Source organism: Rana temporaria, chromosome 13, assembly GCF_905171775.1.
Source record: "Rana temporaria chromosome 13, aRanTem1.1, whole genome shotgun sequence".
In the NCBI taxonomy this organism is placed as follows: domain Eukaryota; kingdom Metazoa; phylum Chordata; class Amphibia; order Anura; family Ranidae; genus Rana; species Rana temporaria.
In genome coordinates, this window is record NC_053501.1 from 51,712,383 (window position 1) to 51,737,171 (window position 24,789).

General features: G+C 50.0%; 2 protein-coding genes across 2 annotated transcripts; both read right to left on the reverse strand.

Annotated features, from left to right (window-relative positions):
- Positions 1–15,862: 15,862 nt before the first annotated feature.
- On the reverse strand, positions 15,863–17,566 carry LOC120920922 (adhesive plaque matrix protein-like). Its single transcript, XM_040333371.1, has 4 exons — positions 17,504–17,566; positions 16,844–16,906; positions 16,658–16,738; positions 15,863–16,222 (listed from the first exon to the last, which is right to left on the reverse strand). Exons 1-4 carry the CDS (start codon positions 17,524–17,526, stop codon positions 15,922–15,924), a joined length of 468 nt encoding a protein of 155 aa, XP_040189305.1. The 5' UTR covers positions 17,527–17,566; the 3' UTR covers positions 15,863–15,921.
- On the reverse strand, positions 17,555–23,718 carry LOC120920053 (uncharacterized abhydrolase domain-containing protein DDB_G0269086-like). Its single transcript, XM_040331965.1, has 7 exons — positions 23,350–23,718; positions 22,837–23,175; positions 22,406–22,575; positions 22,004–22,072; positions 21,822–21,890; positions 19,265–19,334; positions 17,555–17,572 (listed from the first exon to the last, which is right to left on the reverse strand). The coding sequence occupies exons 1-7, from the start codon at positions 23,695–23,697 to the stop codon at positions 17,555–17,557; spliced, it is 1,083 nt and encodes a 360-aa protein (XP_040187899.1). The 5' UTR covers positions 23,698–23,718.
- Positions 23,719–24,789: the final 1,071 nt, after the last annotated feature.

Here is a 24,789-nt window from a genome sequence, read left to right on the forward strand (position 1 = left end):
CAATGATTTTAAAGGCAGTCGGGACCATAATCACCAAGAAAACAATTACCGTATTTGCCGGCGTAGAAGACGACTGGGCCTGTGTTGCCAACCGTACGTTAATTTACATACAGTCCGGTATTTTTACCCCATTTTCAGGGTGTCCGTGAATGTCCGTTACGGACAGCCGGTGCCAGTAAAAAAGATGGCTGCGGGCCGGCCATGCAACTGCGCATGTGCCGTTCCGAAGCCTGCAGGACTCTGGGAACACCGTAGCAAGCTCGGCTGGGCGGCGCATGCGCAGTAACGCAATGTCGCCGCCCGGCGCCATTTTTAAACAGAAGCGGCCACTTCTAAGTTCTCGGCGCGGCGGTTCCACGGGGATAGCGCAGGCCTCCTGCCCTGAGCCTCTGACTATCTCATCTCCTGAGCCTCTGACCATCTCCTGCCCTGAGCCTCTGACCATCCCATCTCCTGCCCTGAGCCTCTGACCATCCCATCTCCTGCCCTGTGCCTCTGACCATCTCATCTCCTGCCCTGAGCCTCTGACCATCTCATCTCCTGCCCTGAGACTCTGATCATCTCCTGCCCTGAGCCTCTGACCATCTCATCTCCTGCCCTGAGCCTCTGACCATCTCATCTCCTGCCCTGAGCCTCTGACCATCTCCTGCCCTGAGCCTCTGACCATCTCCTGCCCTGAGCCTCTGACCATCTCATCTGCCATGAGCCTCTGACCATCTCATCTCCTGCCCTGAGCCTCTGACCATCTCATCTCCTGCCCTGAGCCTCTGACCATCTCATCTCCTGCCCTGAGCCTCTGACCATCTCATCTCCTGCCCTGAGCCTCTGATCATCTCCTGCCATGAGCCTCTGACCATCTCATCTCCTGCCATGAGCCTCTGACCATCTCATCTCCTGCCCTGAGCCTCTGACCATCTCATCTCCTGCCCTGAGCCTCTGACCATCTCATCTCCTGCCATGAGCCTCTGACCATCTCATCTCCTGCCCTGAGCCTCTGACCATCTCCTGCCCTGAGCCTCTCCCCCTTGCATCAGGGAGTCCCCCCCTTGCATCAGAGTGTCTCCCCCTTGCATCAGAGTGTCTCCCCCTTGCATCAGAGTGTCTCCCCCTTGCATCAGAGTGTCTCCCCCTTGCATCAGAGTGTCCCCCTTGCATCAGAGTGTCCCCCTTGCATCAGAGTGTCTCCCCCTTGCATCAGAGTGTCCCCCCTTGCATCAGAGTGTCCCCCCCTTGCATCAGAGTGTCCACAATCAGAGCCCCTTTGTATCAGAGTCCCCCTTGCATCGGAGATCCCCCTTGCATCAGAGTGTCCCCCCCTTGCTTCAGAGTGTTCCCCCCCTTGCTTCAGAGTGTTCCCCCCCTTGCATCAGAGAGTCCCCCCCCTTGCATCAGAGAGTCTCCCCCTTGCATCAGAGAGCCCCCCCCTTGCATCAGAGAGTTCCCCTCCTTGCATCAGAGTGTCCCCCCTTGCATCAGAGTGTCCCCCCCTTGCATCAGAGTGTCCCCCCCTTGCATCAGAGTGTCCCCCCCTTGCATCAGAGTGTCCCCCCCTTGCATCAGAGAGTGTCCCCCCCTTGCATCAGAGTGTCCCCCCTTGCATCAGAGTGTCCCCCCCCTTGCATCAGAGTGTCCCCCCCCTTGCATCAGAGTGTCCCCCCCTTGCATCAGAGTGTCCCCCCCTTGCATCAGAGAGTCTCCCCCACTTGCATCAGAGAGTCTCCCCCACTTGCATCAGAGAGTCTCCCCCCCTTGCATCAGAGAGTCTCCCCCCCTTGCATCAGAGTGTCCCCCCCTTGCATCAAAGAGTCCGCCCCCCTGCATCAGAGAGTCCCCTAAAGGTGGGTGCCACACCAGACGAAGAAGACCCAGAACCAATGGCGTCTGTCCCATAAGTCCCCTCTCCCAGCATGCCCAGCGAGCACACTCCCTCCTGATTGGCTGCTGGGGATGAGCAACCAAACCTCAACCCCACTGCTGCCACCTGTCCTGGGGGCGGGACCACAGAATGAGCCCAAAGTACAGCCGAGACAGAGACCCTGATTGATTGGATCACTCCCATCCCCCTCTAAATTTACATATCACGGGGACTTATATAGAAGGGGGAGGGGAGAGGACATCTCTGGTGATTCACTCCTGTGATTGGAGGATGAGAAATGTTCTCAGCTTCCATCAGCAGCTTCTCACCCAGGTCATACACTCCCCTGCCCCTCCATACAGATCAGACAGTCTTATATTTCGCCTCACCTGTCATCTCCTCAGACAGATGTGTGACTGTAATCTCCTCCCCTTCCTTATATACCTCCTCTTACTGCCACACCCACACCACGCCCCTCCCACATCTCCGGACCCCGCCCTGACTCCTCCTACCCCTGTGTCTTCCTAGGGACCAGACCCCGCCCAGGTCCTCTTTTCTTCTCCCACACTCCGCCCCTAAACTTCTCCCTCCCCTTCAACTTCTCGGTGAGCACACCCTATCATGACTCCTCCCACCTCCGTAATGTTCCACACCCTGTCTCCTCCCACCATGTCATCTTCTCGTAGAACAAAACCCCGCCCTCCTCACTCCTCCCTCCCACCCGGCCTCCTGACTCCTCCTACCCCGGTATCAGTTCTCGAAGAGCAGACCCGCAAGTCCCAGCATTCCCCGCCCATCATTTACAGGACCCCTCCCCCTTATACAAGTACTTGGAGGAAGTTTACTTCTTCTCCATAGCGATCCCTCCATAGTAACCAGTCAATACAGACTGGTCCATAGCAACCCACCTATAGCAACCCACCTATAGCAACCCTTCCATAGCAACCGTTCCATAGCAACCCATCTATAGCAACCCATCCATAGCAACCCTTCCATAGCAACCCGTCCATACCAACCTCAACATAACCACCCGTCCATAACAATCCCTCCATAGCAGCCCCTGCATACCAACCCGTCCATAGCAATTCCTCCATACCAACCCGTCCGTAAGACCAAGCCTATAGCAATCCCTCTATAGCAACCCCAACATAACAACCCAACCATAGCAACCCTATTACCAATACCCCGAGACATGGTCACTTTGTACACATGGGGCACCATTACCAATGTCCCGGGACAGGGTCACTCCGTACACATGGGGCACCATTACCAATGTCCTGGGACAGGGTCACTACATACACTTGGGGTACCATTACCAATACCCCGGGACAGAGTCACTCCATACACATGGGGCACCATTACCAATGTCCCGGGACAGGGTCACTCCATACACATGGGGCACCATTACCAATGTCCCGGGACAGAGTCACTCCGTACACATGGGGCACCATTACCAATACCCCGGGACAGAGTCACTCCGTACACATGGGGCACCATTACCAATGTCCCGGGACAGGGTCACTCCGTACACATGGGGCACCATTACCAATACCCCGGGACAGGGTCACTCCGTACACATGGGGCACCATTACCAATGTCCCGGGACAGGGTCACTCTGTACACATAGGGCACCATTACCAATGTCCTGGGACAGGGTCACTACATACACATGGGGCACCATTACCAATACCCCGGGACAGAGTCACTCCGTACACATGGGGCACCATTACCAATGTCCCGGGACAGGGTCACTCCGTACACATGGGGCACCATTACCAATACCCCGGGACAGGGTCACTCCGTACACATGGGGCACCATTACCAATGTCCCGGGACAGGGTCACTCTGTACACATAGGGCACCATTACCAATGTCCTGGGACAGGGTCACTACATACACATGGGGCACCATTACCAATACCCCGGGACAGAGTCACTCCGTACACATGGGGCACCATTACCAATACCCCGGGACAGAGTCACTCCGTACACATGGGGCACCATTACCAATGTCCCGGGACAGGGTAACTCCGTACACATGGGGCACCATTACCAATGTCCTGGGACAGAGTCACTCCGTACACATGGGGCACCATTACCAATGTCCCGGGACAGGGTCACTCCGTACACAAGGGGGCACCATTACCAATGTCCCGGGACAGGGTCACTCCGTACACATGGGGCACCATTACCAATGTCCCGGGACAGAGTCACTCTGTACACATGGGGCACCATTACCAATACCCCGGGACAAAGTCACTCCGTACACATGGGGCACCATTACCAATACCCCGGGACAGGGTCACTCCGTACACATGGGGCACCATTACCAATACCCTGGGACAGGGTCACTCCGTACACATGGGGCACCATTACCAATACCCCGGGACAGGGTCACTCCATACACATGGGGCACCATTACCAATACCCCGGGACAGGGTCACTCTGTACACATGGGGCACCATTACCAATAACCCGGGACAGGGTCACTCCGTACACATGGGGCACCATTACCAATACCCCGGGACAGGGTCACTCTGTACACATGGGGCACCATTACCAATGTCCCGGGACAGGGTCACTCCGTACACATGGGGCACCATTACCAATGTCCCGGGACAGGGTCACTCCGTACACATGGGGCACTATTACCAATACCCCGGGACAGGGTCACTCCGTACACATGGGGCACCATTACCAATGTCTCGGCACAGGGTCACTCCGTACACATGGGGCACCATTACCAATGTCCCGGGACAGAGTCATTCCATACACATGGGGCACCATTACCAATACCCCTGGACAGGGTCACTCCGTACACATGGGGCAGTGGGCACCATTACCAATGTCCCGGGACAGGGTGACTCAGTACACATGGGGCACCATTACCAATACCCCGGGACAGGGTCACTCCGTACACATGGGGGCACCATTACCAATACCCCGGGACAGGGTCACTCTGTACACATGGGGGCACCATTACCAATACCCCGGGACAGGGTCACTCCGTACACATGGGGCACCATTACCAGTGTCCCAGGACAGGGTGACTCAGTACACATGGGGCACCATTACCAATCCCCCGGGACAGGGTCACTCCGTACACATGGGGCACCATTACCAATGTCCCGGGACAGGGTCACTCCGTACACATGGGGCACCATTACCCCGGGACAGAGTCACTCCATACACATGGGGCACCATTACCAATACCCCGGGACAGGGTCACTCCGTACACATGGGGCACCATTAACAATACCCCGGGACAGGGTCACTCCGTACACATGGGGCACCATTACCAATACCCTGGGACATGGTCACTCTGTACACATGGGGCACCATTACCAATGTCCCGGGACAGGGTCACTCCGTACACATGGGGCACCATTACCAATGTCCCGGGACAGGGTCACTCCGTACACATGGGGCACCATTACCAATGTCCCGTCACAGGGTCACTCCGTACACATAGGGCACCATTGCCAATGTCCCGGGACAGAGTCATTCCATACACATGGGGCACCATTACCAATACCCCTGGACAGGGTCACTCCGTACACATGGGGCACCATTACCAATGTCCCGGGACAGGGTGACTCAGTACACATGGGGCACCATTACCAATATCCCGGGACAGGGTGACTCAGTACACATGGGGCACCATTATCAATACCCCGGGACAGGGTCACTCCGTACACATGGGGCACCATTACCAATGTCCCGGGACAGGGTCACTCCGTACACATGGGGCACCATTACCAATACCCCGGGACAGGGTCACTCCGTACACATGGGGGCACCATTACCAATACCCCGAGACAGGGTGACTCCGTACACATGGGGCACCTTTACCAATGTCCCGGGACAGGGTGACTCAGTACACATGGGGGACCATTACCAATACCCTGGGACAGGGTCACTCTGTACACATGGGGCACCATTACCAATGTCCCGGGACAGGGTCACTCTGTACACATGGGGCACCCTTACCAATATCCCAGGACAGGGTCACTCCGTACACATGGGGCACCATTACCAATACCCCGGGACATGGTCACTCCGTACACATGGGGCACCATTACCAATACCCTGGGACATGGTCACTCTGTACACATGGGGCACCATTAACAATACCCCGGGACAGGGTCACTCCGTACACATGGGGCACCATTAACAATCCCCCGGGACAGGGTCACTCCGTACACATGGGGCACCATTACCAATGTCCCGGGACAGGGTCACTCCGTACACATGGGGCACCATTACCAATACCCCGGGACAGGGTCACTCTGTACACATGGGGCACCATTACCAATATCCCGGGACAGGGTCACTCCGTACACATGGGGCACCATTACCAATACCCCGGGACAGGGTCACTCCGTACACATGGGGCACCATTAACAATACCCCGGGACAGGGTCACTCCGTACACATGGGGCACCATTACCAATGTCCCGGGACAGGGTCACTCCGTACACATGGGGCACCATTACCAATGTCCCGGGACAGGGTCACTCCGTACACATGGGGCACCATTACCAATGCCCCGGGACAGGGTCACTCCGTACACATGGGGCACCATTACCAATACCCCGGGACAGGGTCACTCCGTACACATGGGGCACCATTACCATTACCAATACCCAATGGCCACTCCCCATGCCAAGTGCCGCCCATTGCTTCAGTGAGTGCGCCGTTACCGGCGGCTCTGGCGTGCATGCACGGGAGTGACGTCATCTCGGCTCCGGAGCCCGCAATACCCGGAAGTAACTCCGGGAGCGAAGTTGGGCCCCCTGGAGCGATGTACAAGGAACGGCTGCGGGGGCTTCGATCTCCGGTAAGTCATTGATAATGAGATGCTCTTCATTAATATGTCTTTATCTTGCAGTTTTTTTCTCAATCACTTTACTACATAAACATCTATTACACCTCCCCTCCCCCACACACCACAAGTGGAAGAAGTCGCCATAGAGCCCCTTCCAGCCTTGTAAATGTGGCCTGGGCATCCAAGGGGTAATGACCCCCCGATCATGAAAGGGTTACATAAAAGAAGAAGCAATTCAAATATAAATCTACAACATTTTTTATTGTGTTTATGAAAGTATAATTCTGGATCCAGACACATGTTTCCTTTTCTATCTCTATATACTCGGATTAACCCCAAGAGTCCTTTAGTGAAATCAATTGGCCAGAAGTGACGATCGAGGGATCCTCTCGCCCATTCGCTGATACTCTTCTGACCAAGAGATTCCAAGCCTGCCCACCACGACAAGGTCGACTCTTCTAGAGCAGGACCTACACTGACTACACTAAGCTACCCTACTGGACGCTACTCATCCTTTCTCTAATGTTGGGTGTATGTTTGTAGTACGGCCTCATCCTATAATCTGTGTGTGCCGTCTACTCTCTCCTAATTGGCTTGTGTGTGTGTGTACATCTCTCTAAAGTATGGAGCGGTCAGTTTATGTACATCTGGACGTTTTATAATCTGTGTGTGCCATCTACTCTCTCCTAATTGGCTTGTGTGTGTGTGTGTGTGTACATCTCTCTAAAGTATGGCGCGGTCAGTTTATGTACATCTGAACGTCTTATAATCGGTGTGTGTGAGAAATGTAATATTATCTGTCTGAAAAAAGTGAATAAAGTATATGGCGAAGCATAGGAGCGATCTGCCCGCTGACCACCCCACGCTCCTAATGCTTCGCCATACACTTGCTTTTTTTTTTTTTAACTGTAGATGGAGAAATCTCCCCCTGCAGCGCTGCAGGCACTGACGTATGTATTGTGAGAGCAGCACCCTGCTGCTGTCAGAATACACAGATCAGTGCTGCAGCTGATTGGCGTTCCCACAAAGCAAACAACAATGGGTAACAATAACACACAGCAACAATAAAACATTTCTCCACAGAAGGGACTGCAGCCAGGGCTAAGGACCCCCCTCATTCTCTATCCCCCCTCTCTCATCCCCCAATCCCCCCTCTCTCATCCCCCAATCCCCCCTCTCTCATCCCCCAATCCCCTCTCTCATCCCCCAATCCCCTCTTTCTCATCCCCAATCCCCCCTCTCTAATCCTCAATCCCCTTTCTCTAATCCCCAAAGCCCTCATCCCACGATGTCCCTCTTCCCTCATCCCACGGCGTCCCATGGAGTCCCTTGGCCCACGGTGTCCCTCTTCCCTCATCCCATGGAGTCCCTTGGCCCTTGTCCCACGGCGTCCCTCTGAAAAGTCATACTCCTTCTTCATTAGGCTTACGGACGGTCACCTTGGGATCAACGCTGAGTTACAGGATTGGTGTTTCCTGAGGGATAAAACAAAGAGAGATAGAAATAAATCCCACTATAGAAGGAAATAGTTTATAGAGCACGTTTTGGCGCACACTTTGGGATTGTGATTGGGGGAAGAAGAGAGAAGTCACACCTACTGATCTCATCCATGGTTAGTATGACTTGTATATTATAGGAGACTCTCCCATAGACATTGTGGGTGAAGAATAAGAGGGGAGGACATGATGATCTCCAGAGAAGGTCAGGCCCCCCCGGGGGAGGGGGGTTGGAATGGGCCCCCGGGTGGGGGGTTGGAATGGGCCCCCGGGAGGAGGGGGGTTGGAATGGGCCCCCGGGGGGAGGGGGGTTGGAATGGGCCCCTGAGAGGGGTTGGAATGGGCCCCACGGGGGAGGGGGGTTGGAATGGGCCCCTGAGGGGGGTTGGAATGGGCCCCTGATAGTGACAATCTAGCCAGTTTGCCTGCCCTCCTTTCTAGGAGGAATCAGGGGTAGCCTTTTTGCGATTCCTCCTAGAAAGGAGGGCAGGCAAACTGGCTAGATTGGATGATGAAATTAAGTTAGTTAAAGATCTACTCACCCCGTTTAAAAATGGTGACGAGTATAACAATCACTCCACTAACTTGCTTAAAACACTGGATAAAGAGGAGAAGGAACAGAAAGCCAAAAAGAAAAAGAAGTTCATTAGAGATAGTGACGATTACAAATCGGGTCTCGTGTTCTTATGGCAGAAAAAACTCTCTTCTAATACCGAGGGCGATTTAGGGATGGACACCACGCCACAACCTTCTAGTGGTGCGATCCCTCCACCGACCCCATTTCCTCACTACCACGTGTTGTAACTTCACATCCTCCTCGTCAGGGGGCCCCATCTCATGTTCCTAATAACACTAAGAAAAACAAGGGTCCTCATAAGAGACCTAATCAGAGGGGGGCTGTCCCCAAAGGGTCTTCTAATGGGAATAATTCAGGCCGTGGTGTGGTACATTATGACCAGATTTCATCTCCTCGCATGTGGAATAGAACTCCAGATAATCACAGATTTCCACCTCCTAACACGGGTTTTGTTGGACCTAATTATGGGTATCAACACGATTTTGGTCAAGGTGGTCTTGGTTTTAATATTCCCACTCAGAATCGGTTTATGCCCATATCTGATTTTGATAACACCGGTGGTCAAACACCTAGCAGGGCTGGTTTTGGATTTACCAATCCAAGTAGGAACCCCTTCACATATCCCTTAGGTTACCCAGATATGTCTGGTGGCCATCAGGGTTTCAATTACCTTGCTAATCTTCCTGCTAATTTATTTAACCAGAATTGGGATTTTCGCAGGGGCCCCCCCCCCCCCCGGCCAGGGAGGCAACACAGGACGAAGAGAGGCACCAGAGGGGGGAGGAGGGCCCAGTCGGCCAAAAAGAAAGAGAACCTAGGAATAGGCATATATAATCTTAGCCAACAGACACTCACCGACTCGGAGAATAAACTGCTAGACAAAGGACTGAAATATGCCCCACCTAGAAATCTTAGTAAGTTTCAAACTTACATGGACGTACACAAATTCACCAGACGGCTTAGTATTAAGAGATATTTTCTCTCCAATCCCATTTCTGGTCACCAGGCTACTAATGAATATCAACATTCATCCTTGGCTAATGCCTCCTTGTTTAACCCGCCAGGATCTTTGGCCCCAAGTATCAAGGTGTTTAGGGAAGTCGTCCTTAACAATTTGGATAAGCTTAAAATACGCAAATCCAACTTGAATAGGGACTTGGCAAATGGTCTGGAATCTCTATGTCTTAACAAGTCCTTAGTGATCAGACCGGCTGATAAGGGGGGGGTATAGTCGTCCTTGATCAGAGTGATTACTTGAAGGAAATGCACCGGATAGTTGATGACGAGGAAACCTACACCCCCCTCAATAGGGACCCAATAGGTGGTTATAAAAATGGAACTTGAAGGGTTGGTCAAACGGGGGCTCAAGAGAGGCATCTTGAACAGTAAGGAAGCTCTATTTCTGGTGCCGAGTGCCCCTCGGACCCCTGTTATATACTACCTACCAAAAATCCACAAAAATCAGACTTGCCCCCCGGGATGCCCTATCGTTAGTGGCATTGATTCCATTACATCCCGGGTGGGCAAGTATATAGATTTTTTCCTGCAGCCACTTGTGCAGAAGATCCCTTCGTATATCAAAGATACGAAGCAGGTGATCAACACTCTAGCCAGCATTTCTCCCAAGTCAGGTGTATGGATGGTCACAGCTGATGTCACCTCTTTATATACCATCATTCCACATCATCTGGGCTTGAGGCTGTATTATTGTACCTGACAAGACAGTCTGGCCTTGTACAAACCCAAATAGATTTCATCATGATTCTGTTGAAGTATGCGGCCACCCACAATTATTTCCTGTTTCACAACACGTTTTATAGACAGGACAGAGGTGTGGCCATGGGGGCTAAATACGCCCCCAGCTTGGCCAACCTTTTCATGGCCAAGTGGGAGGAGGACGTCATTGATTGCCAGCGTCGACCAGAGATAATACTCTGGTCAAGGTATATTGATGATGTCCTCCTCCTATGGGACGGTAGTGAGTCTGACCTTCTTACTTTTATGGCCCAATTGAATCAGAACACTAGGGGCATTAAATTTAATTTTGAATCCAGTCAGCATTCCATCCATTTTTTGGATCTTCAGATCACCATTGAAAATGGTAGATTTGTCACATCCACTTTTTTTAAACCAACCGACCGCAACTCATACATACCTTTAGACAGTTGCCACTTGCCAGCATGGTTGAAATCTGTACCCTTGGGTCAATTCATGCGCCTAAAATGGAATTGTACCAACCCCCTGACGTTCGAGAATCAGGCCTTAGTTCTCTCCAAGAGGTTTGAAGAGAAGGTGTATGATAGCTCCACTCTATCACAATCATTGGAGAGAGCCAGGAATACTGAAAGGTCATCACTATTGGCAGACAAGGCCAAAGGGGCCCAAAATTAGAGGTTTTCTTTACCCTTCATTACTACAATTTCCGCTCAACACTTTAGTGTCAAGAAGCTCATTCAGAAACATTGGCACATTTTAACAACTGATCAGGTCTTAGCCCCAATGCTTCCGGAGAAACCCAGTGTCGTGTTTAGGGGTGCATCCACGATTGGTAGCCGTATTGCTCCCAGTGTACATGACCCCCCTAAGGCAGCCAGGACATTCCTTGAGAACTTAACTGTTTTTTTCAGGTGTAAACGTTGCCAAGTTTGCTCTTTGAATAGCTGTAGAAATAGGAAGATCTGTTCTTTTCAATCTACAGCAAACAAAAAAATCTTTGAGGTCGAACCATTCATAACTTGTTCGACCAAAGGAGTAATATACCTCATTCAGTGCCCTTGCGGTCTGCAATATATTGGCCGCACTAAGAGAGCTCTGTCAGTTAGGTTAAACGAACAAATTTCCAAAATCAGGAGTGGATTTGATAAACATTCTGTCTCTAGACACTTCGATTTAAAACATAATAGAGATCCCTCCAATACTTTGTTTGTTGGGATTGACAAATATCGCCCGCACTGGAGGGGTAGCAATCTTGTCCGTGAAATATCCAGGCAGGAAATGGCGTGGATCCATCGGGTCAAAACCTATACGCCATATGGGCTGAATATCGACACAGATATTAACGTGTCACGTGATCGAATGAGACCAAGTGACGCGGAAGTGCCCTCTGCGTTCCAGGGGCGGTTTCATGTTTTATGTTTCCCTGCAGCAGCTTCGCTTTGCTCTGCGGGAATGCATTGTTTTTCACACAACACCAGTATGGGATGAGGACACCATCGCTGTCCATCAGCGATTTTCGTCATCCGTCCCGCTAGCGCATGCGCACTGCGATTGGTTTTGAATCAGGATGAGGCTTGGTTTGACCCACGCACGTGCACGCGCGGCCGATGACGTCACTCGTTCACATATGGCGTTTTGTTATTTAAGGGGGGTGATTCGGTGTGTTGCCCGTGCCCCAGAGGAAGCGATTTTTCGCGAAACCAGGTCGGGCGGAACGTGTATTCACATCGGCATCACCCCACGTTGATTGCACCTATTCCACACCATTGATAGGTTGTCTGGTATGCTTCCGGCCGGAGCTCCAGCTTGACAAACCTTTCAAACACTACTAAATTGTAAGTGTGTTTTTGTCTTTACTTTGAAAAAAATTATATACGGTTTTACACTATTGCGGCCCTCTATGTGTCTTCATGTGGAACGGTCACCGAGTCTCCTACTACGGGAATGTAACAGTGATTGACATCCGGATTTGCCTATACAGACCTTAATCCTCTACAGTATCAATCTACATGCTATCTGGGGTCTTCTTTTAATTAAGAGACCACTGGGAATCTGGTAAGCAGATTCAATACTCGCTTGGTGGAGGATCTTTTCTATTGGATTGTCACTTTAATTTATGATCATCGAATATGGACTTTTTTTTTCTCATTCACTGGTGAAAGGATCTGTTGTTTTTTTCAAGGACTTTGGACACTTTGGGCCAGATCCACAAAGCAGATGCGCCGACTTAACTCGAGATACGCGGCGTAATTGAAATTTACACGGCGCGTATATTTGCGCCTGATCCTCAAAACGAGATACGCCTTAAAATCAGGTTTTTCCGTCCTACCTAAAAAAATTACACTGGCGCTTTTCTGTGCGCAAATTACGCTAGAAACTCTGCTGTTTTGATAGGCAAAGATGCAAATGAGGGAGATAGGGCGATCCACAAAATTAAGTGTGTGCGCCGTAGATTACGCCCTGTGCGCTTCTGTTAGTTTCAATGTGTAAATTTACACTTTATAAAAGCAGCCCTAATTTTACACATGCCGTGTAAAGGTCAGCTAAAGCAACACCATTAAGGAAGAGCTGAGCACACACACTTGCTGGACTACAATCTGTATGCCAACATGCCAGGGGCATCCATGCGCATAGCTAGACTAGTGACTTCAGTGACCGAGGGTACCCCCTCTTCTGAGGGCACAGCAGCCAGGAGACGCCTCGCAGAATGCACCTTTGCACAGTAAACACACACATTAATTATGTCACAATGAGAATGCATAAATGCACACCACTGTGGTCCCTAGCACAGACACATCACATGCACATCTAATTGGATTAGATCCAAGTACCCCCCCCCCATTGGTACTTGGGAGCAGTAACGCCACACCACGGCTCCAATTCTGTTACTGTGCATTCATACACCATTCAGGGACCTGGGATCACTTCTCCCTGGTCCTGGGGATCCCTACTCCACCAAAACTGAGGGTGACACCCTTATTTTATCAGGAATGCCCCCCCCCCCACATTCATACATCATTCACACACATAAAACAAATCATAAGTACAGTATAATAAACAAAATCATAAAAATATAAAAAAATAAAATAAAATCAAAAATCAAAAGTACCCCTGCAAATTATTAACGGCGGCGAGTGCTCCGTCTGGGCTGCCCACGGGCACGGGCACGGACACGGGCACGGGCACAGCCAACTGGAGGATCTTCATGGGGGGGTGTTAGCAGGGGAGGGAGTATCTTCATGGGGGGGTGGGTGAGCACGGGAAGGAGGAGCCTCCCCTGGTGTCTGTCCTCCTGCTGGCCTGCCCTCCAAGGCCACGGCTATCCTTGTCAGACAGACAGTGATGGCAGCCGTATTGGCCTGGCCAGCCCGGGTATTGTCCTGCACAGCCTGGGTCAGGGTAGTCACCTCCTGGGCCACGCCTGTTGTGGCGGTCTGCAGGTCACACAAACATGTGATGACCGCCAATGAGTTGGTGGCCACATCACCGAGTGACTCCTTCATTGCACCCAGGCTGTGCTCCATCTGGGTCAGAGTGACTTTTATCTGACCCAGAGTGCGGGTCTGCCGGGCATTGTCCTTCTGCAGACTGGCCGGCAGACGCTCGGCCACCCCCCTGGTCTCCTGGGTCGCCATCCTGCCTGCCCCTGAGGCTTGTGGCCTGGGAGGAGGGGAGAGAGTGACCCTTGTGAGTTGCGGCCTGTTGGGGGAGGAGTGGGAGGGGCTACCCCTGATGGTGGCCTGACTGCTGCCAGCCTCTGGGGTAGCCTCAGGGGTAGCCTCAAGTGTAGCCTCTAGGTTATCCTCAAAGGTCATCATATCAGAGGCCAAAAGGACTTCCCGGCCAATTTTGAAGATCTTCTTCCTTCACCCCCTCATCCTCCTCCCCCTCAACCTCCTCATGAGGGGAGGTTTGGCCACTCCCCTCCCCTGGGGAATCCTGCCCTTCTTGGGACTCATCAGCAGCATCTTGTCCTTGGGGTGGTGCAGCAGCCTGGCCTGATGGGCCAGCAACCTCCTGGTCATCTGTGGAGGACACAAAACAATCACAGGTTTGAGGATCCACACACTTGGCACATCTTCCCTTCCCCCACCCACACATGCTAATCACCAGAGCGAAAAACCCAAAACTTACCTGTCCTCACAGGAGAACCTGTTTGATAGCCACGCAGGCCCACCACCTGCTCTGGCTGGAAACAACGGGCCACTGCCCATTCCTCCTCACTCAGACGGATGGGGCAGGGTCCCCCTCCTCCAGTGCCCCTGGCATGGGCATTGATCTTAGCCACCTTGTTCCGGACCACGCTCTTTAGATCGTTGATCTTTTTTTGGATGCCAGCGGGGGTCCTCGTCTCCCCCCGCCGCATTGATCTGATCTGTAACCTTCTTTAGAATCGCCTTCCTTTGGGCCGGGGAGGTGTTCCGGCTATCAGGCCCATGTAAATAGCGCCCATATCGGACGATGGACCTAGCAAGGATTTGCTTCTCAACCAGATTAAAATTGAGCTTTCTGCGCTTGGGTGCCATCACAGACACCACTCAGCAACAAGAAGAAACTCACAGGACAAACAAACAAAAATACACACACAACAAACAAACAAAAACACTCACAGAAGAAACACACAAAAAGCAAAACACACAAGCAGACAGCTACTACAAATTCAAAAACAAACACGCAAAAAACAAACACAAAATACAATCAGAAAAAAACAAACACAAAATACAATCAGAAAAAAACAAACACAAAATACAATCAGAAAAAAACAAACACAAAATACACTCAGAAAAAAACAAACACAAAATACACTCAGAAAAAAAAAAAAAAAACACTCAGAAAAAAACAAACACAAAATACACTTAGCAGAAACAAACACCAACTACAATCTAATACTCCTCCAAAACTTCTCTATCACACACAACTCACCAACAAACACCGACAAACGTTCAGAGCAGAAGCAACTTGCTCTAGGAAGGGTAACACAGGGAAATACTTTTGCAAGGGAAGTGTGTTTGACTGGGGCTATTTATACACAGGGCGATCCTCAAACTAAGTACGCTTGGCCTTTTACCTATCTCACTGATTGCGCCAAGCAAAGTTCTGCACATGCCCAGTGAGAAGCAGATTCGTGCGCGCATGCGCAGTACGGCCGGCCCTTCATTTGCATGGGGTCACGGCTCATTACAATGAAGCACGCCCACTTCCTTCCCACTTGCAAAAAACCCCGCCTTACGCCTTGGGATTTAAGTTACGCAAGCGCAACTTTGTGCGCAAATGCACTGTGGATACGGCAATTACGACACCAACTTAGGGCGCCGTAACTTAAATGACATAAGTTTTGAGTAAATTAATTTGCGGCGCTGGCTGTGGATCTGGCCCTTTGTTTCTTTATTTACATTTTTATATTATCCATGGACAATTATTAATTTTATTTGCTTTTGGATATTTTCATTTCACTTATGTGTAGCGCATCTTGTTTTTTTCTTCAATGGTGCGATGATCGTTGGCTTTGCCTTCAATGGTGCGATGATCGTTGGCTTAGCCTTCAATGGTGCGATGATCGTTGGCTTTGCCTTCAATGGTGCGATGATCGTTGGCTTTGTCTTCAATGGTGCGATGATCGTTGGCTTTGCCTTCAATGGTGCGATGATCGTTGGCTTTGTCCTCAATTGTGCGATGATCGATGGACTCTCTAATGTCGTAGTCTTGTAGATCTTCTGTGCAGCGGTTGCTCGGCCGGTCGCAAGCTTTTTACTAATAAGAAAAGGAGATATGAGATTAGACGTCATTATAGTACTTTATCCCAGCTGATCCCATTCCCATGTGATCGATATCTGAGCATGCGTGATCTGTCCTCCCATCATCCATTCTCAAATCACTCGGCACCATCCAGTAAGGATCATAAAGGTTACAGAATCCCAGAGTGATGGTAGGGAGTCCTGTCCATTGATTGGGTGACATGTAGCAGGAGATGTCTCACCCCCTCTTATCTCACTACAATAGAGGTCTATCTATGGGCACCCCAAGATACCCTTCTACAGAGGCTTTGTGACGCCCCTGTAAGTGCGAGGCCTAAGGCGACCGCCTAATTAACCCTTGGTTTCCCCTCCCCTTTAACCCTTGGTTTCCTCTCCCCCTTTAACCCTTGGTTTCCCCTCCCCCTTTAACCCTTGGTTTCCCCATACTTACGCATTGTGAATCCTGGTGACTCTTTTTCCCATTATTGTCAGTTTCGGTCCTGAAGGAGGGTTTCGGGTCATCTTTAATTCTCTGATAAGAAAAGAAAACAAAGTCAGTAGAAGAATGAAATCCAATAATAAATGTAATGATATTATGGGATGTCCGGATGTCCGGGAACACCCATGTGATACTTACTGGCCGGGGAATGGCTGCAGCAGTGGGCAGGCAGAGCACGGCAAATCGGAGATGTCCATGGTCCTAGAAGAGAAGAGAGATGGAAATTATTTCATTGCTTTGTTACTAAGAAGGTCTTTCTACTCATCACTACATTCAGGGTCCCCATCAGAGCCCCCCTTATATCAGGGTCCCCATCAGAGCCCCCCTTATATCAGGGTCCCCATCAGAGGCCCCCTTTATATCAGGGTCCCCATCAGAGCCCCCCTTACATCAGGGTCCCCATCAGAGCCCCCCTTATATCAGGGTCCCCATCAGAGCCCCCTTATATCAGGGTCCCCATCAGAGCCTCCTTATATCAGGGTCCCCATCAGAGCCCCCTTATATCAGGGTCCCCATTAGAGCCCCCCTTACATCAGGGTCCCCATCAAAGCCCCCCTTATATCAGGGTCCCCATCAGAGCTATTGACATAAGATGTGGGTCTGGTAAAATCTGGTGGAAGAGCTTGGGGGGGAGATCGCTGTACTAAGTGTGAGGTGTTAGCGATCTCCCCGCTGAGCGATTATATTCTGACCAGAGGACCCCCCCCATAATAAATGTAATGATATTATGGGATGTCCGGGAACACCCATGTGAGGAATACAATAAGAAACATCTTTCTATCATTCGAATATACTTACTGGCCGGAGCGCAGCTTGTCCATCAGGGTGCGACAGTCAGAGCACAGCAAATCAGGGATCCCCACCGTCCTACAAGAGAAAACATTGGAGGTTATTTCATTGATACTAATAAGTCTTTCTACTCGTCACTACATCAGGGGCCCCATCAGAGCCCCCCCCTTATATCAGGGTCCCCATCAGAGCCCCACCTTATATCAAGGTCCCTATCAGAGCCCCCCTTACATCAGGGTCCCCATCAGAGCCCCCCTTACATCAGGGTCCCCATCAGAGCCCCCCCCTTATATCAGGGTCCCCATCAGAGCCCCCCTTACATCAGGGTCCCCATCAGAGCCCCCCTTACATCAGGGCCCCAACAGAGCCCCCCTTACATCAGGGCCCCAACAGAGCCCCCCTTACATCAGGGCCCCAACAGAGCCCCCCTTACATCAGGGCCCCAACAGAGCCCCCCTTATATCAGGGTCCCCATCAGAGCCCCCTTACATCAGGGTCCCCATCAGAGCCCCCCTTATATCAGGGTCCCTATCAGAGCCCCCCTTACATCAGGGTCCCCATCAGAGCCCCCCTTACATCAGGGTCCCCATCAGAGCCCCCCCTTATATCAGGGTCCCCATCAGAGCCCCCCTTACATCAGGGTCCCCATCAGAGCCCCCTTACATCAGGGCCCCAACAGAGCCCCCCTTACATCAGGGCCCCAACAGAGCCCCCCTTACATCAGGGCCCCAACAGAGCCCCCCCTTATATCAGGGTCCCCATCAGAGCCCCCTTACATCAGGTTCCCCATCAGAGCCCCCCCCTTATATCAGGGTCCCCATCAGAGCCCCCCTTACATCAGGGTCCCCATCAGAGCCCCCCTTACATCAGGGCCCCAACAGAGCCCCCCTTACATCAGGGCCCCAACCGAGCCCCCCTTACATCAGGGCCCCAACAGAGCCCCCCCTTATATCAGGGTCCCCATCAGAGCCCCCTTATATCAGGGTCCCCATCAGAGCCCCCCTTACATCAGGGTCCCCATCAGAGCCCCCCCTTACATCAGGGTCCCCATCAGAGCCCCCCCCGTTACATCAGGGTCACCATCAGAGCCCCCTTACATCAGGGTCGCCATCAGAGCCCCCCTTACATCAGGGCCCCAACAGAGCCCCCCTTACATCAGGGCCCCAACAGAGCCCCCCTTACATCAGGGCCCCAACAGAGCCCCCCCTTATATCAGGGTCCCCATCAGAGCCCCCTTATATCAGGGTCCCCATCAGAGCCCCCCTTACATCAGGGTCCCCATCAGAGCCCCCCCCCTTATATCAGGGTCCCCATCAGAGCCCCCCTTACATCAGGGTCCCCATCAGAGCCCCCCTTACATCAGGGCCCCAACAGAGCCCCCCTTACATCAGGGCCCCAACCGAGCCCCCCTTACATCAGGGCCCCAACAGAGCCCCCCCTTATATCAGGGTCCCCATCAGAGCCCCCTTATATCAGGGTCCCCATCAGAGCCCCCCTTACATCAGGGTCCCCATCAGAGCCCCCCCGTTACATCAGGGTCACCATCAGAGCCCCCTTACATCAGGGTCGCCATCAGAGCCCCCTTACATCAGGGTCACCATCAGAGCCCCCTTACATCAGGGTCCCCATCAGAGCTCCCCTTATATCAGGGTCCCCATCAGAGCCCCCCTTACATCGGGGCCCCCATCAGAGCCCCCCCTTACATCGGTGTACCATCAGAGCCCCCCTTACATCGGGGGCCCCATGGGGGATACAATAGGGGGGATATACTTGCTTGGTGGCTCTTTTCCGGGACGCTGTGTGGCCGCACCAAGGACAGAATTGACACACCTCCATGATCCTAGAAGAGAAAACAGTTGGCGGTTATTTCATTGCTTTCTTATCATGATAAAAATACATTTTCTACTCATTTCTTCCTCTCTGAAGTGTTTCCTGAATGTTGGTGCCGGCATATATCCTCAGGGGCCTTCCAGGGGGCCCCCCGGGGGGCCCCTCAAATGAAGGGCCCAACAATCTCCCAATAGGAGCACTTGGCACGGCCTCACCGGCTTCATGATTGAGCCCTCGACCTGATGGTGGCCAATCAGGAGGCAGGAGAGAGAGGGGGACACCCCTCCCCCAATAATAAATGTAATGATATTATGGGATGTCCGGGAACACGCATGTGAGGAATAGACATGTGCATTTGTTTTCGTCCGAATGCATTTTCGTCCGAAATCCAGGTATTTTCGTTATCGTTTTAACAAACTATAATGAAAGCGCAGAAAACGAAAACCTAGAGATCCGTAATACAGTAAAAAATGCGTTATTTTCATTTTCGTTGCGAATAACAACAATTCGATATAGAAGGAGATTCGACATGATGCTGACTGAATAGCAATCTGTCTATTGAAACCTGATATTCTACTACACACATACAGTACTTTTCGACATTATAGAGCAAAGATTCGACATTATAGAGAAAAGAAAAGATTTGACATTATAGAGAAAAGATTCGACATTATAGAGAAAAGATTCGACATTATAGACAAAAGATTCGACATTATAGAATAGATTCGACATTACAGAGAATAGATTTTGACATTTTAGAGAAAATAGATTTGACATTATAGAGAATAGATTAGACATTATAGAGAGAATAGATTCGACATCCACATTATAGAGAGATTATAGATTCAAGTAGTCATACAACATTAGAATTCTTGTAGGCGGAATATTCGACCAGAAATGTACGATTCGGCGTAAAATTTCGATGTTCCCTCGAATATTCTTTAACCATTCGACAGAAACCAAGTATATCTGGATTTTCGGATGAAAGCTATTCCCAACGAAAAACGAAATAAATCAAAACGATTTTCGGGAGTAACTAAATACATTTATTTTTATAAGGAAAAAAGGTTTGGGAACAACTGCGCTAAGGTAAATAATTGGGATTAATAAGCAGCAATTAGATTGTGTATAAACAAAGAAATAACGGAAAAAAGAATAATTGCGCTAAACCCAAACGTGCACTAGTGATTAAACTAATAACCAAGTGTGTGTGTAAAACCACTGTGTCCGTGTCTAACACACAAACTCAGTGGAATCAGGGGGCCAAATGGCCTCGCTAGCAATAATATATATGAACCAAGTGGTCAATAACATAAATGATTGTGAACCATAGCCACAATAATTGTTAAAGAAATTAACAAAACATATAATAATATATTAATATAAAGTCCATATAGTCCAAAATAATTTTTAGAAGATAAGTTGTAGGTCCATATAGCAAATGAAGACACCCGTGAAGATTCCAGAAATGTAGTAATCAAACACCAAACGTGAATCCTCCACCAATCGTGCAGCTGCTTACCAGAACTCTGGGTCCTGCCGGACCACTATCAGCATATTTCTCAACCAAAGATTTAAGGCAGCAGTAAGTCCTCCACTTGTACTAGAACCAATCCGTACTCAACGATGGACATAGAAAATAAGACAGAGCCTGTGAAGTAGATGGCACAAGAAAAGATGGGGAATTTCTCTTTCCAGGTGAAAATATCTGCAAGTGGAGACTTGCAAGACAGCGAACAGCGTCCGTTCCTCCCTTTCCCAGCATCTCAAGATGCTGGGAAAGGGAGGAACGGACGCTGTTCGCTGTCTTGCAAGTCTCCACTTGCAGATATTTTCACCTGGAAAGAGAAATTCCCCATCTTTTCTTGTGCCATCTACTTCACAGGCTCTGTCTTATTTTCTATGTCCATCGTTGAGTACGGATTGGTTCTAGTACAAGTGGAGGACTTACTGCTGCCTTAAATCTTTGGTTGAGAAATATGCTGATAGTGGTCCGGCAGGACCCAGAGTTCTGGTAAGCAGCTGCACGATTGGTGGAGGATTCACGTTTGGTGTTTGATTACTACATTTCTGGAATCTTCACGGGTGTCTTCATTTGCTATATGGACCTACAACTTATCTTCTAAAAATTATTTTGGACTATATGGACTTTATATTAATATATTATTATATGTTTTGTTAATTTCTTTAACAATTATTGTGGCTATGGTTCACAATCATTTATGTTATTGACCACTTGGTTCATATATATTATTGCTAGCGAGGCCATTTGGCCCCCTGATTCCACTGAGTTTGTGTGTTAGACACGGACACAGTGGTTTTACACACACACTTGGTTATTAGTTTAATCACTAGTGCACGTTTGGGTTTAGCGCAATTATTCTTTTTTCCGAAATTTATTTTTATGACGAAAACGAAATTACGAAACAAAAAATTTCAGTGTGCACATGTCTAGTGAGGAATACAAAACATATTTCTATGATTGGAGGATACTTACTGGGCGGAGCTCAGCTTCTTCATCAGGCTGTAGCAGGAAGGGCACAGCAAATCAAAGATCTCTGAGGTGCTAGAAGAGAAAAAACAGTTAGAAGTTATTTCATTGTTTTCTTCCTGGAGTTCGGGTGGAGTGCAGGTACAAGAGGGTGTAGTCCGGGGTACAAGAGGATGAAATAGACTTACTTGATGGCTTTGGTCTGGGACACTCCGAATTTGCAGCAAGGACAACTCTTATACAAGATCTTGGCGGTCCTAGAAGAGAAAACAGTTGGCGGTTATTTCTTTCTTATGATAAAAATACATTTTCTACTGAATGTTGGTGCTGGCACATATCCTCAGGGGCCCCGGGGACCCCGATAATCTCCCAATAGGAGCACTTGGTCCGGCCTCACCGGCTTCATTATTGACCCCTCGACCTGATGGTGGCCAATCAGAAGGCAGGAGAGAGGGGGGTACTAGTCACATATTGGGGTGCCGGCACCAGTCTGTATGTACAGCATATCTGTATAGGAAGGTCTCGGCTTCCAGCAGATCAGATGTACACATGGACTTCCCCTACCAAAGACAGAAGAAGTCATCACTTACAGGAGGTCCGCCGCCGATTCAACGTGTTGTGGCTGCAACTTTATCGTCTGGAGGGTTTCCTCCTCTGAGCTTTCCTCTATCCCCATGGCCAGAGCACCGGGCTCCAGATCCTTCATCTGTAAAAAGGAAAGTGCGAACTTCTGTTTCTGAAGGTCCGACTCCGTCATCATCTAAGAAGAGAAAAGAGACCATTATATTACAATACTTTATATAAAGAACAAATAGGGGTTAGGGCTAGGGGGTTAGGGGGTTAGGTTTAGAGGGTCAGGGTTAGGGGGTTAGAGGATTAGGGTTATAGGTTAGAGTTTAGGGTTAGGTAAGGGTTAGGGGGTTAGGTTTAGAGGGTTAGGGTTGGAGGGTCAGGGTTAGGGTTGGAGGGTTAGGGAGTTAGGGTTAGGTAACCCTGACCCTACTAATCCTATCACCCGTACCTTCTCATCCTTTGGCTTTTCATCCTGATCCTTCTTGGCTCGATCTTTCTCGGCCTGATCCTTTTCATCCTGATCCTTCTTGGCTCGATCTTTCTCGGCCTGATTCCTCTCATCCTGATCCTTCTTGGCTCGATCTTTCTCGGCCTGATCCTTCTCATCCTGATCCTTCTTGGCTCGATCCTTCTCGGCCTGATCCTTCTCATCCTGATCCTTCTTGGCTCGATCTTTCTCAGCCTGATCCTTCTCATCCTGATCCTTCTTGGCTCGATCCTTCTCATTCTGATCCTTCTTGGCTCGATCCTTTTCATCCTGATCCTTCTTGGCTCGATCTTTCTCGGCCTGATCACACAGAGGATGATTTCACCCTTTGGCTGCCACCTATGTAAGACTAACGCGGCGTACACACGATCGGAAATTCCCACAAGAAAAGTCCGATGGGAGCTTTTGGTTGGGAAATTGCGGCCGTGTGTGGTAGGCTCCATCGCAATGACACCCCAACAATCTGATACTTACCATTGCCTCCATCATTGTATTCATTTGCCCCTCCATCTCCTTCTTCTCCTTTTCATGCTGCTCCTTTGTCACCTTCAACTCCTCCATCATCTTCATCAGTTGTTCCTCCATCTTCCGCAGCTTCTCATTGGCTTCCTTACACTGCTCCTGAAGGGCAATCCCATTCCTCTCGCTCTTCTCTGCCCACTCCTTCTGGACAATGCCCAGCTTCTCTTCCAGCTTCTTTTCCAGCTCCTTCTTCCAGGTCTCCTTCTCTTTCTTATCTGCCTCCTCCTTGTCTTTCAGGGCCTTCATACAATCCGTGTAACTGTTTTCCATCGTCTTCATCTGATCGTCCTTCGCTGACATCTCCTGAAATAACCACAAATAGGAAACATTAGTTGTGATCTTTCTTTTTTAGAGCTCAGACATCAATTACAACTTTCATGCATTCCATCAAAATTGTCCAATCAAATTGCCCCCATCCTATTGCGCAATCAAAAGCGCCCCCATTAAAACCGCCCCACCAAACTGCCCCCATAAAAAACTGCCCAATCAAAACTGCCCCCCATCAAAAACTGTTCCATGCAGAGGAAACACAATTTAGCAAAAACAGAATAGAGCATAATTCCCTAGAAAAAGTAAAAATACCTGCTCTATCAGAAGAAGGAACTAGCGAATTAGAAAGAGAAATTACAAAGGAAGAAATTGAACAGGCGATTAAAAACACTAAAGCAGGGAAAAGTCCGGGCCCAGATGGCTACACCTCACCATATTACAAGAAATTCTCTGGGACGTTGGTCCCATTTTTTTAGCAATATATGAATGCCATAGGGAAAGGTGTAGAGATGTGCCAAGAAGCCCTAGGGGCCCATATAACCCTTATACCTAAAGAAGGGAAAGACCCAACGCTATGCGCCAGCTATAGGCCAATATCCTTGATCAATGAAGACATAAAAATGTATGTAAGGATATTGGCCGAGAGGATAGATAAAGATCAGGTGGGGTTTGTCCCTGGGAGGGAAGCAAGGGATAATGTAATAAGAGCACTGTTGCTGATTCATAGGGCCAAGAAGGGGGAAAAACCTATGTCTATCAGTAGATGCTGAAAAGGCTTTGGATAGACTAAACTGGGGGTATATGCTGGCGACACTGAGATATGCGGGCATAGGCCCACAGATGAGGCATTGTACTCTAGACCTACGGCACAAGTAAGGGGGAATGGGACCCTTTCGGAGGCCTTTGCATTGTAGAATGGCCCCGTCAGGGTTGCACACTCTCTCCCGTAGTTTTTGTCCTCTCCCTGGAACCATTGTTGGCCACCATACGATGTAACCAAGAAATTACTGGCTTTGAAATTACTGGGCTTATACTCAAGTCACCTTTTTGCGCCTGATCTCCCCGATTTGAGGACACGGCACACATGTATCCCCACTCTTCCTCTACAAGTGTGCAAAGTTT